The sequence below is a fragment of the Tigriopus californicus genome, chromosome 7 (genome assembly GCF_007210705.1).
Source record: "Tigriopus californicus strain San Diego chromosome 7, Tcal_SD_v2.1, whole genome shotgun sequence".
Classification (NCBI taxonomy): Eukaryota; Metazoa; Arthropoda; class Copepoda; order Harpacticoida; family Harpacticidae; genus Tigriopus; species Tigriopus californicus.
The window spans coordinates 4,120,882-4,142,299 of NC_081446.1; the positions used below are offsets into that span (position 1 = coordinate 4,120,882).

The 21,418-nt window shown below is 44.8% G+C and overlaps 1 protein-coding gene across 13 annotated transcripts in view; it reads left to right on the forward strand.

Moving 5' to 3' along the window:
• Positions 1-21,418, forward strand: part of LOC131884098 (uncharacterized) — a 123,192-nt gene that overhangs the window by 44,901 nt on the left and 56,873 nt on the right. For 9 of the 13 annotated variants that reach the window (XM_059231746.1, XM_059231748.1, XM_059231743.1 and 6 more), the window contains one exon: positions 11,335-11,551. In XM_059231746.1, coding sequence (XP_059087729.1) covers positions 11,335-11,551 — 217 coding nt within the window. Of the gene's footprint in view, positions 1-4,764; positions 5,122-7,500; positions 9,062-11,334; positions 11,552-15,621; positions 16,023-16,187; positions 17,870-21,418 lie in introns of those variants that run through there. The other 4 variants (XM_059231750.1, XM_059231754.1, XM_059231756.1 and 1 more) reach the window with 3 other exon arrangements.

Here is a 21,418-nt window from a genome sequence, read left to right on the forward strand (position 1 = left end):
ACCTCACGCTTGGAGAACGTTTTGTTTTTCCAACCTCTCAAGAAACTATACAGAATTGTATGCATATCGTTGGCCGTAAACATTGACATTGCACCGCTTTAAGCAGCCAAATGGTCAAAATTCAAAGCATAGAGACCCAATTCCTCAATCCCAACTCAAGGTCTTCTCCGTGCCGACAAAACTGTACCCAGCCAAGAGTTGATTTGCCTTCAATGATTGATCGCAGTTACTAGTTTTGAGCCTTCGAGAGTCCAACCGACTTTGGCCGGGCAAATCCCCGTTTCGAACTTTACCTATTCGCGCCCCGTTAGCTCGAGAACACCTCCTCAGTCCCTGTTTGGAGTTGGTCGGGTTAAGAGTGAGGGCATTGTCAGTCAACCATTCAACCTCGAATAGGACGACTTTAGTTATGGTTTCGCTCAACCATATTTGAAAAGAAAACAAACCAGAGGTTCTGCGTGGGCTAAATGATTCAGTCTAGTGCAACTTGTGTCCGAAAATCCACCCATAAGCCAGTCAGTCTCTTTCCATCCAGTCCTTGTGTAGTGATTGTGCATTGTCGTGTAGTGTGGTGACTCATCTTAATACAGTTGGTGCACAGCAGTGAGGGCTTTGGGTCATTTTCACGATCGATAACGTATCTACGCACCTTGAGAATTGTGTTTGACATGAGTGGAAGACATGCAAAGTAGTGTGTGAGTCCTCTTGAGGGCAATTTCAGGAGAAAAGTTCGACCATAATGGGAATTGAAATGGAACCTAAAGCCCTTTGTTGAAGCAAAGTTCAAAGTTTGTGCAATATGAAAAAGTGCTATCATTGAGGCATTCATTACTTGTCCCCATTCTGTCTTCTCCCTTGAGAAAGAAATGAGTTACTACATGCCATGGAAAGAAGCACTTGGATCCATCATAGGGCAGTTTCAGATCCAATGCATATTCTCCAAGATTTCAAGGACACTTTTGAGGTCCTTTTTTGACCAATTCTAGTTAGTTCATTTCCATCACCGTAGCACAAGGTAGATTGGCAGTGAGATGATGAGACAGCGAGAGATAGGTCCGTAAATTGATCCAATTTGGGATCGAGTTTCTTGTTTACTGTGGGTACACAACAACAATGACAGCGTTCCACTCTTCATTCCCGACCAAACGTTTTGACGGTGAAGAGTCAGAAGTCAAAATCCATCACTCTAGTCAATGTGCGCAATTTTGATTTTGAATAGAAGGGTTGTTGATCAAATTGACTATCCCTTGACAAGTGACACTAAAAGTCAATTTTCTGATCCCACCGAGAAAGACACACGTATGTAGGTGTTGGTCGGTGAAGAGGAAGTAGTTTGTGTTGGAACAGACCAGGTGGTTCAACAGGCTGCTGCTTTCACCACTGTCAGAGCTTTGAAACAACACACGAGTCTTTGTGGAGGATAGTAAAAGTATAAAATGTTTCTCCCACATCCCGGGATCCTCGTCAAAGTTGGATCCGGGAAGTTGGATCCGTCAAAAATGTCAAGCGTCTTTGTTCCTTGGGACCAAATTGAACATGGCTCATGGCTCATTCATTGTTAGGAACTCACGTTCTGTCTTCAACATACTTTATGACACATTACATTCTGAAGGAAATACCTGCATGTTAGCTAGATGTCATGCGTATTGGTCGATTGTTGTATCAGTCTTTCCCTTGTTCCGGGAGAGTTTGGCACGACGGCCTCAAGAGTGGAACAACTCACTCATCTGACGTGGAAATGACCTCCATCCTCGCTCCTTCCTGAGATTGTGATCTATATATCTATCTATATATCTATATACATATACTGGTGAAGAAGAGTTCGAAGAAGATGAGCACGGATTTGGAACGTTCACGTTCGGCTGCGGCCGATTTGACGTCCTCAAGTGCCAGACCAAGGGTGAAAGAAACCGACGGACCTCCATCGCCCGTGAGTAGTGTCAGTGCTTTGAGAAGGAAGCAAAGGCCGTTAACCACAGCCTTGTCCATTGACTCCTCATCCTCGCCAACGAGCCCAGGCAGCAGTGCGAATCAGAATCACAATAACAATAATAATGACACGCACACGAACAATAACAATGAGAACAAGTTCTCGGTCAGCGCCAAAGAGGCTGCCGAGGCCAGGAGTCAGATCCTGAATGAAATCAAGGCCCTTCAGATTAAGCGACATAGCAGCTTCAAGAGGATCTTGCGCGGGAAATTAAGAGGAAATCCTGATGGTAAGATGATGATCTAAGGTCCAATCTCTACACATTGGCATCCGTTCAGAACTTGTTCTGGAATATGAAAAAGGGACTTACTTCTCTCTCACTTTGGTATCTTTTTAACTTGTCATTCACATACTCAAAGGAGTGATTCAAGTGAGATTTCGAGCTCCTGCTGTTTTTGGGTGTCTATAACATATCCGGGACGTACAGTCGAATCAAGTGTGCCCGAATTGTAGGATACCCTTCATTGAATAATATTGGTGGAATCTTCTTGTGGAGTAAATCATAACAGCCTAGCAACGGAATACGCGGATTTGGAGTTACCCGATTTTATCTATCAGATTTTGGCATCAGAATATCAAAACGGCTTTCAGAGGATTGTTGAATTATTTAATGCTAGAATTTTGCCAATGACAGTAAATCTGTGCAAAAGCCTCTTATAGACTTCCTTGGTTTGGCCAATGTAAGTCGTTCAAAATAAGTACACGAGATGGCGTTGGCACTAGCCTTAGTTGCTTGTTTGATCGTTTAGAGCGACCTCTGGCGAAGAAGATGAAAACCCTTGGTTATTGCGTTGATTTGTGTACGTTCATTTATGAACTGTGTGTAGGTTCCACTTATGTGCTGATAGGGATTTGCATAAAACATGCATGAAAAAAGGCTGGCTAAAAATGCAACCATAGCAAGAAAGAAATCGACTACCTATTTGACTTAATTACAGACACACCCATCTTAAAATGTGTCTGTTCCTTTTGACAGATCCTATTCAACCTGTTGTTTTGCAATTTTAGACTCATTTTTCATGTCCATATTGGATATTGAATAATCTAAGTTGAAACTGCATCTCTTGAGTCAAAGTCGAAAACCTTTATGAGAATGATACCTCCGTTTTACGATTGCCAACCGCACACGGGTGTATCTATAACATGTGTTGAAAGACTTTTTTGAGTGCAAAAGCCACCATCGAAATAAAGGGAACAACGTCCATCCTTTATCCACTTGAATGAAGTCCGATAAATGAAGCCAAAATGCATCCACATTTAAACTAGTATTTAGTTTAATATCTTCTTTGAGCCAAAACTTTGTACCCGTCCCTGTCGCCCCTTGAACCAGGAGAGAAAAAAGTGATTTTATGGCAGACAGAGCTTTGTTTGAAAAGGACGTATCGTCGATACATACATAAGTACGGTACATACTTAGATAGATAGCTTGGAGTGTGGATTTTGGTGTTTACTTGCTGTACGAGGAGCGTCTATGTTTGCCTGTCTCACGTTGATAGAAACGGTGTCTCTACATATGTCGAATGCCGATTGTGTTGTTCACCTAATGGATGGCCATGTTTGTTTCTCCTGTGATGAATTAATCTCTTAATTACTGACATGTACCACAGCCAAAAACACATCCATTCACTTTGGGTAGGTTGCCAAGTTGGCGGCCAGGTTGGGTTGTACCGGTTTTGATGGCGCTAGCCTCCAGTTTTATCCAGCGCAAGAACAACGGATGCTTGGATGATTGAGTTTATTGGTCATTTTGGGTGGAACCAATTAGTTCTTGTTTGCCATCCTCCCCACTCTGACTCGCTTCCCACCAATATTTGAAGAGCGCCAGTAGGAAATGCCGGTTCCACTGTTCCTTGGACCCAGTGACCAGGAAAGTTTTGTGATTGTGGCCAAAATTGGCCTAACCGGGTGGTCACAAATTCCAGGACGACAGTCGAAACTACAGATCTATTGTCTCGTTATGGCCTTGGTTTCCATACCAGGCCTGATTAGTAAGGAAAACATATATATGCCAAATGAGATCTATTGGTCACGTCTACTCAAGTTTCCACATTCTCGTATCGATTTTTCCCATTGTTCTGGCTTTCCTTTCACCCAAGAGCCTCTTCAGGGTTCCCATTCCCGAGTCAGTCTCTTTGGACTCTTAACCCTGATTCCATCCGCGGTGATCTGCATTGTTATAGATACTAAAAGTCCCACTTGTCCGTCAATGAATCAAAATCAAAGTTCACATCATCCCTCGGGAATTGCCTTGTAACCGGCAAACCTGATGAAATTCGAGCCTGGAGTACACAAAAATTGCACAGACCCTTTTGGAAAGTCCCCTCCCCTTGAGTCCACCTTGTGTATGAACTAAACCCAAAAGAAGAGCTACAGAAAGTCAGACAGACAGAAAGGAAGGAAGGAAGGGAGAAAAGAAGAGAAAGAAAAGGAAAAGATTTGTTTTGGACCGTCATCAATATCAAAAAGCAGCTGATCCATTCTCTTGGTCTTCATCTGTCCTGGAGTCAATTGTGCCCTTTAGACAGCCTTGGCCAAGGTGTTCAAGAAAACACTCACACTTGTGAGATCGTTCAGAGATATCAGAACTAGAGCAGGAAACACAGTGGTGGGCTAAATATTGTAGGCTCAGGTGTGCATCCAGAGCTTCAGGCTTCATCATCTGTTGAATCCCATTCAGAACCGGCTTCCACGGGCCGTCCATCCATCCTCCCTGCATCGCACGCGCTCCGAACCCAGAACCAAAAACCATCGCCATCGTCCGTCAACATCCTCACGTACTCTCACTCAGTCAGTACTACTAGAGACACCATTACTATCTCGACATACTGTACATACACTTATGTAATGTGTGTCAAAAGGTGCTTGAGTGCTCCTAGGCTTTCAAGGCTTGCTCCACTGCCATTATCAACAGTTCGTTCGGACTAGTTCGGACCTACTCCAGAGAGGGTGGATGATGGGAATTTCGGTGGTTGAGGGAGGAAACTTGCCGCTTTTGTGAACATCATCATCACCATCATCATTGTCATGAGGATGGTGATTCAGTGTTGGTTTTGAAACCAAACCATCCATTGTGACTCGTGTGTTCGGTGTTAGTGAATTCTCGAAGGCCGAGTGAAGTGTTATTCTTCGAGGTATTTTGGGTGCGATTCCCGGGCTAAATGGAGTTCGTGAGACCAACGAATAATTGAACGTCGGTCGAAGATGATTCTGGCTCTGAACATGATGGTTGTAGGAGCACGGTAGGAGTAGGTGTAACAGACAATTGGCTAAAGGGCCAGAAACGCGACCATGCTCGGTCAGTATGTTGTTGCCTTTCCACTCAAAGCCTGAAAGGTCTCTCTAATGAAGACTCGCTTGACCAGATTTGGCTTCCGTCCCGAAAATGTTCGTATTCATGAAGGTTTGGGGAACACACGCCATTAGCCAAGGGTTGGTTCCGTGCCGTGTACAGCCCATGTCTTCCCTTGAACGGTACCGAAGGGACTTGTATTCGAGCCGAAGATCTTCGTCCAAATAATGTAGTATTGTAGATCTTATGAACGAATTAGTTGTCGCTGGTATCGTGCCTGTCGACGATAAGGAATGAATTATCTAGCACAAACATTAGCTGGAGTGTGCTCTGTGCGTTCCCCAAGGTTCCACATGTTCCCAATGTTCCTTCCTCTGGCCCCATTTTTTGGGTGTGAGGGGAACAAGGACAACTCGACCGGAGAAAAAAGAGCGAGAGAGAAAGGACGATAGAACCAAGGAGCAGTCAGAAACAGGCCTCCAAATGGGAGAGTAAGTCCAGTGTGGAATCAATCCATTCAGTGTTTGTTAACATCCCTTTGTTCTTGCGATATTCGCCTTGAATTCGCCCTCTGCCTATAAGCAGATGGTGGTGGTGGTGTTGTTGATTGTTTGTGGTTTCCTGTTCAATTAATTCGGATAATTGGTAAGAGAGAGAGAGAGTGATTCATTGTTAGTCCACACAATTTGGAAAGTTACCAATGAACGAGAACAACAGATTGAGACATATCCGTCCAGCAATTTGTTTTCCCAAGCGGAGCTTGTGTTTTTATCAGATCTATCTGCACAGGGAGTTTATCTGATCTATCATTTTATTGACCCTCGTAAACTTAGTCTTTATTATGATGAGGTGGAATCTAGTTTAATCAAGAACTCGGTCCTCAAAAAAGCTTGGTCGACAGATGGAAATCTTGACGAGTAAGAGTTAAGAGTACGTACGTATAGTAGACCAAGAGGAACAGTCGTTTAAAGACTCTTTCTCCGTTGGATCCATAAATCAAATTATGACACGTTCAAATCGCTCTAAAATTGAGTCCAACGAAGATCCGCCCGTCCACCTGGGCGCGTCATACATGGAAGTCACAATATTTCCTAAAGGAACACTCCACTTAAGTTCCAATTAGGAGAGTGTTGTTCTCAAACGTTCATGTTAGGCCCAGATGTTCTGACATATTTTCCCGGGTCTGAATATCACACATTGAAAAGGATGGACAAGCCTTATGGTAAAAAGCCACCCCCTTGTGGCTGGCTTGGAACGATTCACATGAGTGGCGAAGTGAATAACACGTTATGTGAAATGTTTGTAACGAATTATGGCCCGACCGATTCCCACGATCCAAGACACAAGTTTGGTTTGTCACAGTTACATCAAGCATTCGTCGCCTGATTTGATTTGGTGGGGCTCAAGGAGGGTAGAACGAGTGCATAGCTCAATAAGCATGTTTTTCTTTGGATCGGTGGGCGGTCAAAAGTTGTTCCAGTTTTTGCTGGGTGGTTTGTCGATACCAAAGTATGATCAGGATTTTTGAAAATGCTGCTCATCTCAGCATCCGTGTCTCCCATTGTCCAGCTTTGGGTTGAGTATGTTGATGAGTTTCCTCAGGCTTGAATATCAATGGACAACAGGGAGGGTGGCATTCGTCAGTTCACATTTTGGTGCCAAAATGTGAACGTGCTCGGTTTCAAAATGACTTGAGATTAACGACAGGAAAAGAACGAGCCCTAAGTTGAAGAAACAGAGTGTTTTGGGGATGACAGGAAATGACTAAAATTGAAGCCAAATGACTCGGCTAGTTGCCCCCAGTCTCGTGATTCTGAACTTTAGCCATGGTTTTCCTCTCGGGCAACCACCTTTTATTCACCTCCATTTTGCATCATCTTGGCCTCCAGTTGATAGTACTGCCACGGCTCACCGAAAACCCCTCCCCCCCCCTACTTTTTGAAAAATGACTTGCTTCAGATTGAATTTCAATTTTTCATACTAGCACATCTTTCAAGGCTCTCGATCGCGTGCTTGGTTTGGAAGGTATACATTTTGTGAAGTCGCAAGAAAAATCAACCAGGATTCATGGCACGAAATAGGCATATTGCGTTCGTTAATTGGGAGTTATGAGATTGCTTGTTGTCCATAATTGGACGTCATTTCGATGACCCTCACGAACCATCCATAAAAAAGAGCTCAAAGGAACACACAAAATACCTCGTCTGTTTGTATGAACCAGCTGTGATGGTTTTACTGCGGACAAATCGACAAGATCGCTGTCAGATCGGGACTTCTGTTTTCCATCATGGTGGTGAGCAATCCCGCTTCACCGAGCAGACCCTCCTCGTCTTCCAATGCGGTCCGTGTGGCGGCCAGTGTGTGGCCCATTGAGGCGAACGTTACTGGTCATTCCTTGTCTGGTCTTGGCGAAGGTTCCAGCGTCCTGGCCAAGATGAACAATCTCAAAACGAAGATTCGAAGAAAGTCCTCCAAATATTCATTCGCCTCTCGCCGCGATGCCGGGTCTGAACGGGTGGATTGGGAATTTGTGGGGTTCCCTTCGTCCAATAATGCGGGATCCTCGGCCGTTCCTTCGTTTACGCTTGAGGGAGGGGTGGGTGGGCATCAACAGCCCGTGGTTGTGAATCGGGGCCTGAATTTCCAACGGGACCAACTGCAGAGGCGTTCAATGCATGATGCTCCCATCAGCTTCAACCTCGATGAACCGGTGAACAATAATGCAATACCCGTGAACAATAACCTGAATCCTAGTCGTCGACCAGGGGAACAAGAGCCTCCCCCAGTTCCTCCACGCCAGCCTCCAATAGCCCCCCGCAACTACATTCACCAACGATCTAGTCAAGAAAACCTCACAACACGCCCAACGTCACTCTATTCAAAGCTGGACGTGCCTTTGGCGGCCAGTAACAAGAATGAGTTATCCCGCAAACGGCCTCGATCCAATGTCCCTTCACCACTCTCGGAAGAGGCTGGTACGCCTCCATCGATTCCTCCCCATCAGCATAACTTCAAAAAAGTCCAGGAAATGCCCCGATCTCCCCCACCCATACCACCTCATCTTCATGGATCGGGTGTGCCACACCCATTACCACTGAGTCCTCCGGCACCCCCACCGCCCCCACATGCTTCTCCCGTTCCACCGTCAATGCATCATCAAATCCCAACTCGCGGCGAGTCGCCCACCTACTTTGAACCCGTGTCTCAATCCGGATCCCCACCCTATGACCGACCCTTGTCCTTGATATTGAGACCTCCCAAGCCCATCCCGAAGGTCGAAGTAGAGAACAAGCCCACTTCGCCTTTATACAGGAAGCCAATCTCATTGAGGAACAACAAGGCCAAGGCCAGGCAAGCTCAAGCTGAGGCTCGCGCCAAGGCTGCCGCCGAAGCTGCATCCAGGCGGAAGTCGTTCCAAGCTTTCGAAGGTGGCAATGGAGGAATAATCAATGAAGGCTCCTTACCCACCCGTGGGCGTCAAAGGAGAATGTCCTGGGCTCCCAACCAGGAGATGGTAATCGAGGAGCGAAATGCTTACGACACGGTTCCTGAGCCTAAACGATTGGGAGGCAAGACGAACCCTCAATTGAAGAAACATCGAGAACAAGTCCCGAGGCAATCTGCCGATCCTGCAAGGCAAATGAACTCTCGTTCAATTGACATATCATCCCAAGAGAGCCTTGTCGATCAAGAGAAGGCCGGTGCTAAACCCAAACGGTCGAAACCTAAGCACAAGAAAAGCTCAAAATCCTCCAAATCCTCCAAAAAAGAAATACCCGCAGGTAGATGAGTAGATGACCTCACTAAATCTCCCAACCCCATCGATCTAACCCACGCATCAGTCGCATATTTCCTTTTCAACCTGATTACCTTACGTTAATCGTTACCCAGCATGGTGGTGTGATGAAACATGAATCTTACACCCACGTTTGTTCAAAAGTTCTAGACTACCAAGTAGATACTCATTTATCCCTCGTGGCGTCAAAAAACAAAACAAAACAAAAACACGCAGATTCCGTGTGGAACCACCCATAAAACAATGAGATCAGATATTGGCTCCAGATGTTACTTACAATCAAATGTTTCGTATAATACCAAGCACTAATTTTCCAATAATTTGAATTATTGGCTCCTTGAAATATGCGATAAATAGCAACAACAACAATACTTAGTTTTGGGTATATTTTCAAAGTGTGTTGTTGGATTTGAGTAATGTATAAAACATGCACAGTTCATTCTTGTGCGAGACTCTTTCGTTGGAAATGCTTCATTTACCGATTTGAGTAAATGATTGATGAGCTCAATTGGACGTCTAAATCAAATTTGAATCAAGCGGTTTTTTCCGTCATATTGAAAGAATGCCGAGATAAATTACCCGTGAGCCAAAACGATTTGTTGGCACCTTCCTCATGCTTTTTGTGGTTCCAGGATGACTTGTCAGATTTTTCAAATGAAATAAGTGGTCTCTATTGAATCGGGTGTAGCGGATGTAGCATCTTATCGTTGATCTCACCGCTCGAATTGGATGTCAATCTACGCAGACGAACAGCTTCTTTGTACATTTGAAGTACACAACTCCATCTATTCAGCAATCTGTTGAAGATTGCTCCAACTTCAAGAGCCTTTTCTTCACATGGAATGAGTTCATTTTATTGATCTTGCTCACGGACTTGGAAAAGACCATGAGTCTTGGCTTTGGGTTTCTTGCCATGATTTGATCGCCCAAAAAGCCAATGAACATGATCATAGTTCATGTCGCAGTGAGCCGAAATGTCTGATCTGATCTTACTTTCATGGAATCTGGGACATGCAAGTGAACTCTGCGCTTCTGTGCTTATTGCGTCGAGGCCGTCTGTTGAAGGAATTGAATCAAGGTTGATTGGACTTTTCGGAAACATCCAGAAAAAAGCAAGGAAGAATAAAACGTAAACAGAGCCTGCTTTCCTTGTCTCCATCACTTCCATACACTTGCTAACTGATGTTTCAACATTTCCCAACAAAACTGAAATACAGGGCTTTCTTTCTCCCCTACATTGGCGTTGCAATTTAGTTTGAGAGACTCTTGCAAATTTCAAGAGGGAAGCAAAATCTCGGCTTGGGTGGCGGTGTTTGGAATCAAAACTTTGGAACAAGTCTGACCAAACCCCTGTTGGTGGAACACATGGGAATCATTTCCCATGAGCCTCTACATGGCGAATGTGTATCCAAATCCATCACTTCCCTGGAATTGAAGACATGTCTTTGATAGTCCTTATTAGTGAGAAACACGAAGACGAGCGAGAATGACACGGTGAATTGTCATTTCGAGAGTGCTGTGTCAAATTGAAGGCCATGAAGAATCTACGAATTGAATCTGAACGAGTTCTGGCCTCTTTCACAGTCGAATTTGTTCACATAACCCTGGGTAATAGGACCAGTTTGTTGTCATCTCCACACCGTTTTCCTTCTTACCCTGTATATGATAGCCCCATTTTGGGTCCTGTGCTAAACCGCATAAATGCACTGACTGCAATGAGCGAATATAGTTGATACCGTTCGAATCTAAGTGCACTTTCACAGTTTTGTGAAAATGAGTCTATTAGTTATAAATAGGCTAGCATTTTCATTCGGAGAATGCCACTCGCCTTACTCATCACGTTTTCCTTTAGAAAAAAAGTTTATTTTTTAGTAATGTCATTTGATAGCCTTTCATTGATAGAATATTATCGTTTTCTTATTTTCAAATATGTAGTCGCTAACTTATCTTCATTTATGTCACTTACTATTGAATGTGGTTGATCTTGAATTATGTTCAAGAGCTTAGCCAAGGCTAAGTTTAAAGCCCCTAACATCACCACCTGCGTATGTTCTAAGAGTATTAGAGAAAAAGAAATTGAACAAGTTTCACTCCTTGCCAAAACGTTATTTTTTAAGTAGCCTGAACTTTTTCGGTAGTTGTACCAAAACCCATCTTCAATGGTATATTTGGTCGCGGTTGAAATTTGGGAGGAAACTAATGTTGAACTACCTTGTTAGCATACTAATGATGCTGTGTGTGTTTTTTTTTTTGTTCCAGGTGAAGTTCAACATCCTCAAACCCGGGGGGCACTGCATCCGTTGCCTCTGTCTAGTTCCCAAGTGCAATCTCCCGGTGATAATCCTGACCATTCGATGCCCACTTCTAGTTCTGCAATCAATTTGAACTCAACTCCAGATGCAAGTGGTCCCTCACCTTCAGTGCCTGTTGGATCCAATGAGAAGTTGCATCTTTCGCCCGCTAGAGGGCATCTCAAGTAAGGCGTTTGTTTCTATCACTGGCTTTCCAATCCTGCTTGGGTTGTCGCCTGCTGCTCTCTGTGGACAGAATAGCAAGTTAATGTGGAATTTTGCAATGAAGCATTCTTCCCTGGAGCATCATTGTAAATTGGGCCTTAATTGCATTGAGACAAATCGGGTGTCTCTTTTGTCACTCAATGTTATGAATGTTTCTTTTTCCTGGATTGAACTCGTTGGGAGAGGCGCCTATTCAAGTAGACCGTCGGAAGCTTCGAAGTTTTTCCTCACCTCAGTCACGATAAAATTCCTCATGGACTTCTTGGCAGTCAATATATATAAAGACATCCCCTCGCGATCCGTCATGGTGTTTTGAAGCATCTTTCTCTAGTGTCCCAAGGTTAGATTTCACCCACGCTCACGTCTTAATTAATTGTTGGGGCCCCCAAAATATCTGTGCAGAAGTCTAAGTTGTGGTGTAGTGTTGTTGTTATTATTGTTGTTGCTGTTGCTGTGGTTGTCATGTGCCGTTCTGCCGGAGGGGTCTCAATAAAAAATATCTCACCTAGAAATTCTTTCATGAAAGCAATTGCTGTCATTTCTATTGGTGCCATATTTCGGACTTCTTGATTGAGCAAAGCAATCTGGAGACAAATTGGATCTGTTTCCTGATGCCAAGAATGTGATAACTTCACTTGATTTTGAATAAACTTGGCGCAATTCATGTTCCAACAAGAGAGAGACAAGCACAGCACGTTGCCAAATTATCTTGGCCAAAATCAAGATGACTAACTTGTCTTTACTTGACATCCAACGCAGATTATCAATCTATGCCTAGATACCAGTTCGTAACAAGTCCTGACAACATCCGCCAAGATGAATCAAATTAGATTTGATGGCCTTCGCTGTCAAACCAGTGTCATTCCTCACAATGATATTCACAACTCTGGGAAACTCGTCTCTCGATGGCAGGGATCGCAATGCCAGTTCCCTGCGCAACGATTGGCCCAAGAAGGAAGTAGAAGTAGTAGTATAGTAGTAGTAGTAGTCCATTTACATTCCAGCTCGCTCCCATTCATAACAAGAGTCGCCATTGAATTAGAATTACTGCACCCGAGCGTTCCATTGCTTCATGCAGTATCAAGACCGGTAGGATGAAATTGAAGGCTGCTAAGGTTTCGCTTCGAAATCGAGGACTAGCACAAGGCGACAGCACAGAACTGTAGTATAGTAGTCCGTGCGGTTGCTCAAATGGGTGGAGGAATGCTGCTGATGTATCTGATATTTAAAGTCAAATATTTTTGTTCGGAATGATAATATCATTAGTCTACTGACTTGGCGCCAGGAATATCAATTTTGCTCTGGCCCGATTTCCGTGAAGTCATTCATTTTCAGTGACTGTTAACTGCCCACTAGTCTTCCCTAAAAAATGTTGACCAACTCACGGCGAATCGTGATTCAGAGAGGTGAATGTACTATTTTCCATTTGACCCTGCGTGCTTGTGAGGGTTTCTTATGTGGATTCCATTTACCCACGGAATTGAAAAAACAATGATAATAATAATAATAATAATGATAGTAGTAGGGAGGGCCCTCTGCCATATTTTGAAGGAAACTTGTTTCTCTTGTTGTGTGACAGTATTTCAATATAGATTGTGTGGAGTAGCACAGACATAGTACTTTGGTCCTTGTTCCACATCACATGCCTGAAAAGTTGGTGAGATGGAAAAGTTCCGTTCCATTCAGATGGACGTAAAGGCGAAGTCGCAGTTCGTCCAATCTATTTTTTCGTTCCTTTTATACAGTCTTCTTCTTCCTCCTCCTCCTCCTCCTCGCCTGAATCTGCTAGGAATTGGTGGAGCTGAAGAGATTTGGAGGGCTGGATTCGTTATTTTCCAGTTGCATCCTCTCTTTACTGGCCGAGCTCCCCGGAGATTTGTTCCCTAATAGATTTCCTCCTTTTCCCGTTCCGAATTCGCTTTGAAAACGCTTTTGTTCCATGTTCTCAGATCCAAATCATGGTTTGTGAACCAGAAAAGGAGGATCGGTCTGGAACATAGTTGGCGCTCATTGGTGGCTTCGAGGTCTCGTACAGTCGTGATGAAATACGGTCTGGCCAGTTTTGCAAATGACTGATCTCGAATTGCCCGTCATCTACGTAAACTGGAATTGAGCTCAAGGTTGACAACACGCACTCACACACTCGGGTGTTTGTTTGATCCCCATGACATTTTTTTGTTGATGAGTTATGGGCTGGAACCGTTTGTTTTGATCTAGAGATGCATTCGCCGAGATAAACGAGTTCAATCCTTTCAATGCACCATATCTTACTGCCTTTGTTGAAAGACATACATTCCATAGTGCATGATGGCATTTCTTGATTTTATTACGGAGAACGACATCGTCTGGCCTTCAATGTTGAAACAAAACAATCTCGCTTCTAGATCAAGTTGAATGTTCCACTGATTTGTAACCATACCAGGTGATCAGAACTTTGGTTCTGAACCGTCTGCTAAAACCCACCAATTTATCTCTATCCAGTAAAGGGGCCTGATTTATGAGCTCACTATATTTATGTCCTATTCAGAAGGTTAGAGAGGGTTCGGTGCTTTTTTCGGTAGAGAGAAGAAGTCTACTTACTTTGCCTTATGGGCCAACTTTTTTTCCACCATCGATAACTACGGATTGGTCCCAATGTGAAATTGGATTCAACTTTCAGACCCGTTGGAGGATCCATTGGTCCGAACAAAAAAGGTCTTCTTTTTCCGCCCTCAACTAGTCCTTTGGAAATAACCTGAATTGAAAACAAGTACCGTTTCCTTCCCTCCCCCCATTCTTTGGTTGTGACAGACTTGATGGAAGACCTCTCTTCAGATGCAAATGGAAGTTCATTTTCTCAAAGATTTGCAACTGGGAAACTTGACTTCAAAACAAGGAACAAAGGTGCACGCACCTTCAAGACAACATTCTTTTATTGTCAAGGAACATTTCCATTCTTGGTTGAATTGAATTACGGAGACGCGTCTACAATGTTGCCCTTTTTAGATTGGTACTAAATGATTTTAAAAAAAGAAACAACATAACCACGGTACAACCCATATTGGGAAGAAACTTAATTTTATGTCTACCTCAGTGGATCAAGCGCACTGGCATTGATATTGCTAAAAAGTTGTCAATCATGACTTACGCGTGCATTGATGCACAGTTGGTTCGCCGATACAAAATATTTGTTTCGTGAGTCAGTCGAAAAGTCCTACGACGAACCACCCGTCACAAAATGGTCCCATCATTCGTAGAGCTTTGAGACATTCCGAGGAGTCCGATGGCTCTCTACTCTCCACTCTGTGTGTGTGTGTGTGTGTGTGTGTCTCTCTCTCTCTCATTCAGTCACATGTGCTGTCTCCAAATTGTAAGGGAGAGAAACTTGGTGCATACATGCATATACGTAGGTAGGTGCCCGGCTCGCATTGGAGAGAGGTAGGAGGATACCCCTAACGACGACGACAACGACTTTTCCCCTCCTGTTCCCGGTGAATATGTTTCCGTGGACAAGGTCAGGCTGCCAGAGTAGAGTATTCCACCTCTCTTTGTGCTATCAAAGCACCCATGGACTCATCTGTGAGTGTACAGAACAGACCCTAGGTGTCTCCTGTGTGAATTACCAAGCCACGGTTGGCTTTTTATGTATCGGATGGTGCGAATGTAAGTGAGTGTGTATGTGTGTGTGTATGTGTTGGCTTGGCCGTTGGCCGTTGGCACCGTTGGCACTGAAGAGGCTGGAGTGGCAAATGGCGAGATCATCTCCTCCAAAGCCTCTGCTCCCTCCTCAAGTGTATGGATAGCAAGGAAGAGAGTGAGAGAGTGAACTGAACATGCATGCCTTGAATTTGAAACTCTTTTTAGCTGTTCGAGTGTAACATTAACAAAGCTGGCTGCTCGTTTTTGTTCAGCCACGAGAGTTTTTAAACTTGATCATGGCGGGTGTCAAGAAGACTCAGAAGGACGCACTCGTAGTTGTTCCTCCTACTTATCCGCACCACCACCACCTACACCACTACTAGTGCTAGTACCACTAGTGCCGTTCCTTCCTTGCTTCATCAGCGTTGTGTCTAACTAAGCTCATGGACAGGGATTATAAGGAGAGATTCAATTTCTTAAGAACTTCCCGGCTGTTATCAACAATTCCACATCCTCCCGCCCTACATCGGTCAGACAAGGAAATAATCCAGTCCTGAGGGAATGTCAGTGTCAAAGGCCGAGTGTGCCAAGTGATCGTTGAGGTGTGCCATGGAAGAGAACGTAATGATCAGATCCCAAACCTATCGGGAGCCTATTATCCCGGAAATTGACTCGTTCTACGAATTCCACACCACCGAACTGGAGCCCGTCGAGGGCGAAGAGGATGAGCTGAATCACCAGACGGAGGACAACGAGATAGTTTTCACCATAAATCATGGCCAAGATAATGGAACGAAGAGCAACTCACATCAGGTGGCATTCTCGCCCGATCACCTTCACTTGCCCATTCCTTTCATCTTGTAATGGTTTTTTTTCAAGGAAATATTAACACCCTTTCGCTTATGTTGTTTGCCCGCCCTTTTCGAAACTTGCACGTAAAGGTGACGGCCGAGAATGTTACTTTCCAATTTCCAATAGCAGGCCACCAGAATGGAGCCCTCATTGCCCAACTCCATGTCCAAGAGGCAATTCATGCGTCGAAGGTCCATTTCGCTCACCAATGTCGACCCTGGAGTTGAAGGTGGATCGGGAGATGGAAATGGAAATTCAGACTCCTCCTCGATCCTTCAACTTCGAGGAGCTGCCACCTTTGAGAACTTATTGGAAAAAGGAGAGGAATGTGATATCTTAGGCCGCGTGCCTTTGAGAAAATCCAAGAACTTTAGCCAAACGAGCTTGAGTCGAATGCGTAGAAGTGGAAGCTCTTCCTTGGACCTCGATGACGAGGCCGGCTTCAAAGGTGGACGACCCAACTCTGTCTTGGTCCATGACAATGAAGAGCTTTTGAAACTGGCCGAGGAACTAGAAATCATGAATATGATGGGCCATGATATTCAAGATATACTCGATCAATGTCCGAAATCGCCGTCACCACAACGAAAGCTCTCGAGTCATTGTGGAGAACCTTCTTCCAGAACCACTTTGGTACGACGAAATAGTAGCGGCTATCACAGTGGGGGTAGTGGCATATTTGCCAAGTGCGGTCAGACCAATACCAAAGAAGAGGTCCAATCCCATCCAAATCCTGAGGGTCCCAGGCAAATGATCCAGGCTCCACAAGCTAACTTGAAATCGACGCCTTCGCCCAAGATTGCGCACCGTTCGTCAATGTTCGAGGACTCGTCCAAGCAAACTAATACAAATAGTCAGTCGAGTGTCGAGAATCACTCCAAATCTTCTCGGTTATCGTCTATCTCCAGCTTATTTGGGGCCTCGAAAAGGTCCTCGATGCAGGGCTCGGGCCATAATCCTTCCAAGTCCGTGAGAAAATATGATAGGCAATCCTCATCCTCCGGTAGAAGCGGCAATAAGATAACGGGAAAGTCGAGTCAAACTGGAGAAGAGCCCAACAGCTCGGACGACAAAAGAAGTAACTTTATCCAAAGCAGATCCTCGACGGCTCTGCAACTTTTGAGCTCTAGACGAAAGTCCTTGGCTGTCACGGACAATGATGCCTATGCCGCCATGCGAAGTGCCAAAAGTCAAACGGACTTGACTAAATCCACGGCCAAACCGTCGCCTCTCGTTGTTCCCAAGAAAGCTTCTGGGCCTGGAATTACCGACTTAAAAGAGGCCAAGACACCAAGAGTCAAGCGATCCAGCTTTCTGAGCCCGAATTCCGACTTCAAAACTCGATTAAGCTTTAAGGAGCGATCTTGGACAGAGATTGAGCGGTTGTGGAAAGGAAAAGTCAAGGAACCACCCAATATTGAACACGTGTTCATAACCAACGAAAAGGCGAGAGCCAAAAATCGATCAGAGCGCTCGAAAACAATTCCACTGAGAAGCACTTTGCCAACCAAGACCTCTCCGGCCTTAGCCCGCGTGGCATCCCATCATGGATCACCGGGAGTCTATAGAGTGTGCCCGTCATCCCCGCAATCACGGTCCACTGCCACGCTCTCACCAAGAGCCGTTAACAAGTCCGTTGACTTGCTGAGTCCGCAGATCATGGAAGCCTGGCAAATCTCTCAGGGTCACTTGTCAGAAAGACATCAACGGCATCCCTCCATGCCCTTTTTGAGCGGCATGAGCAAGAGCCCTTCCATCGAATCCACTCCCGAAATGGATGCTCACTTTGAAAACTTACTCCTTGTGTGGTAAGACTCTTCTTCACTAAATTTCTTTCCACTTGAGACAGATTTCAGTTCACAATTGGTACTTGATAGTAGTAGTAGTAGTAGTAGTAGTAGTAGTAGTAGTAGTAGTAGTAGTAGTAGTAGTAGTAGTAGTAGTAGTAGTAGTAGTAGTAGTTCGTCGGTCTCTTCAGGATTTAGATCCTTGTTTCATTTGGAATGGGTTTCGGAGTCTCAGCTCTCATTTGCAAAGTTCAGTGGGTGTTTTGCTACAGGGACTTGGGGAATAGGAAAAGTTAATTTATGGTAGACCACAAAGACCGGAGTGAACAGGAAGAGAACGCAAGACGAGAAGGGTGAGAAGAACAGACTATGGAGAGAGTTGGAACGACGGATGGACGGCTCTACGTACCCACGGACCCATGTGCCTACGTACTACATGGGTACGTACGTGCGCAGCTCGAAAAGGGAACTTTTCGGTTGAGGTTCTGATGGACGTCCTTTCTACCTCCTAATTTGAGGAATTGAAATTAATTGAAATTCCTACGTATGACGTGTTTTCGAAAGTTTCTCCTCTCCTAGTAATCTAGCATTAATGCGCTCAAATTTGATTGTGACACGGTGGCAAAGGCATTGGAAGGGATTTTTAAGCATTCCCACGAATGAAGCACAAATTTGGAGACACCAAACACGGCATCTCTTCTTGTTAAGATGCTCGCAAATCTCCGTGTGCCGAATCAAGTTTTTGCAAGAAAACTTGAATACCATTGACTTGACACAACTTTTTAAGCATGGTTGCTATGAGATCAAATTTGAAATCTTTGCACCCCACCATTCTCGCGTTAAGTCAGTTTTGAACCCACTTATTCAAACGGACATGTCTTGGAGATTCGTGGGTCATTATGAAAACATCATGATGGAGATTGTTAGAAGGCCCTTGGAAAAAATGCTGTCATGTTACACGCTATCGAGATATGGAGCAAGGGAGAAGAAATTGTACGGCCAGTTCATGAGATTAAAAAGCACACACACCTTGACGAGCTCACCTATACTTGCGTTTTACCGAAGATTCGCCTCATTGAGGAGAAATGAGAAAAGTCAAACCGGTGTCCGTACCTACGTACGTACGTTCGTTCGTTGAACAGCACGACTGTAGCTACATTTGTAGAAGTCTCGGGTTGTGGAGTCAAGTTGTGGGAAGGAGGAGCGAACCTGATGCATTCAGAGAAAAATTTCTGTACTAATACTACAACACGGCCAGCTTGCCAACAACATCCATGACTGACACTCAGACCCCATCCCGTGTCGAGAAAGTAGTGTAGTACCTCAACTACTGACGGGAAGGAGCTCTCTAATATCCTTAAGAGGCCGGACAAGCCTGGACAAGACTGCCGGGCTTGGAGTGGGTGCTCTAGACCCTGAAAAAAGTCGACTCACACGCTTCTTGAGGCCATTAGCACCCAAGTTATTTACCAATTTACCGACTCCTTGTTAGATACTTCATACACAAGGTGGGCCAAGAAAACGAGTGATGTGCCTTAAGTTCTTATGGTGACCTCCTACGTACAAAGGGATTTGGTATTGCCCTTTCCTGGTGTGCATCTGGGCCCAATATTTACATTGGCAGCTTCCCCAAGGTCCACACTCTACTCAAGGACTGTGCCTTTGAGCGTCTGAGCATCTTGTTGATCTTTGGCGATTTCTAGTCCCCCAGTGACCACTAAAGACCTCATTACGTACAAAGGGATTTGGTATTGCCCTTTCGCGGTGTGCATCTGGGCCCAATATTTACATTGGCAGCTTCCTCAAGGTCCACACTCTACTCAAGGGCTGTGCCTTTGAGCGTCTGAGCATCTTGTTGATCTTTGGCGATTTCTAGTCCCCCAGTGACCACTAAAGACCTCATTATGAACATCCATAGTGGCAGTCATGCAAATATCGCTCATTTACCTCCCACCAGCCATAAGCGATGTTCTTCCTTGGACCAAACATTTCCCCTTCCCCCAGCGAGGACCCGCCGACGAAGGCCAAGCTCAGATGCCTCTGATGAGCATCAAGTCCTGAAGCAAAAGCGTGAAGTCCTTCAGAAGCAAAGATCGGGATCAGTTCCACCGCCTGGGGACAAGTCTGACGAAGAGACCTCGTCTCAGTCATCACAAAGTGGAATCAAGGCCAACCGGCCCTTGTTTCGTCAACGAACCTTGTTCACACCACCTCCATTTCGAACGAGTAACTCGGACAGCAATACGCCTAAGATCTCTCGAGGTTCCTCTGATGTTGATCTGTCGTTTGGTAACACGCCCTTTGGAACTTTGGGCCAGGCCAAACACAACAAAGGAAACTGGAAGAGCCGTGCCAATCGTTGGCTTTGGGGAGGCTCCAAGAAAGACAAAGATTCCGAGGATGGTGGAAGCAGAGATTCGAGCACGTCAAGCAACAAGTCATTAACCCGAATGCACAAAAAGAGAAGGTCCCCACACATATCCTGCCCTGACATATCAAGTGCATCCTCGGACTCCTCCAGAAGCAATAGTCCAACTGGTTTGAGAGCGTCCTTCAATTCACTGTTCCACAAGCCTCGACAGCGCACAAACTCGTTCTCATTGGAAGAAAATAAATTACTGGAACAATGCTCGCCAGTGGAGGCCAGACGATTTAGGAACCTCGATTCTACCCCTCCCAACGACCGATTTAGTTATGTGCCGGACCACGGTGAAAATTGAGGCTTAGATTGTGCAGACCACAAATATGTCTCCAAGAATTTCAATATGAACCCTGGATCCACTTCCATTGATTTTCCTTTGGAAGAAGACAGTCCATTTGCGGCTGGGGAGTACATTCGGTATTCGCCTCCGTCGCTTCCCTCTAATTTAGACGTCTGCAATTACCCAAATTGCCATGAGTGTTCGCAACATGTCTACTCGTCCAGGTAGGGCAATATAGAGATTTCTTGCCCACCAATACTAGGCATTCTTTGATAGTATTTGAGTTTGTCACAACATTACTCAGGTGTCTTTGAAAAAGGGTTGATTCTTTAAATGGAAGAACATCCGGATAAAGGAAGAAGGAAAGTGCTTATCGCTCAGGATCTATTTTCCTTTGGAACATACTTTATGAAGCATCAACAGATAACTTTTGTCAGGCTTAGGTTCTACTCACATATTCATCTCTTTTGATAGCAGTGCTGTAAAACCTCAGAGTAGTGGTTGCGTCTTTCGTCTTCCTCGCCTCCTTTAAATCTGAGTTGGTGCCAACGCCTTTCCGCCCGTTGTTGTTGTTGGTGGTGGTGTTGCTGGTGTTGTTGTCGTTACAAAAGCGATGAAGGTGCAAGGACATGTAAGGCGGTCTACATGCTCGTTTGAAGGACAAACTTCCGAGAGACAAAATGCAATCTCGGCGTGTGACTTGAATAATGATGGAACTTTATCCCCAGATATCTTGTTCCCGGGTTCGTGATAGCATGTTCCCAAGCTATCCATACAGTACATCCAGGTGCTTCAACATTTTTGTAGTGGCTCTACTAGTAAGTGAATAGTCGCCCTTGAATCGCCCTCGTTATCCCAATTAACTTAT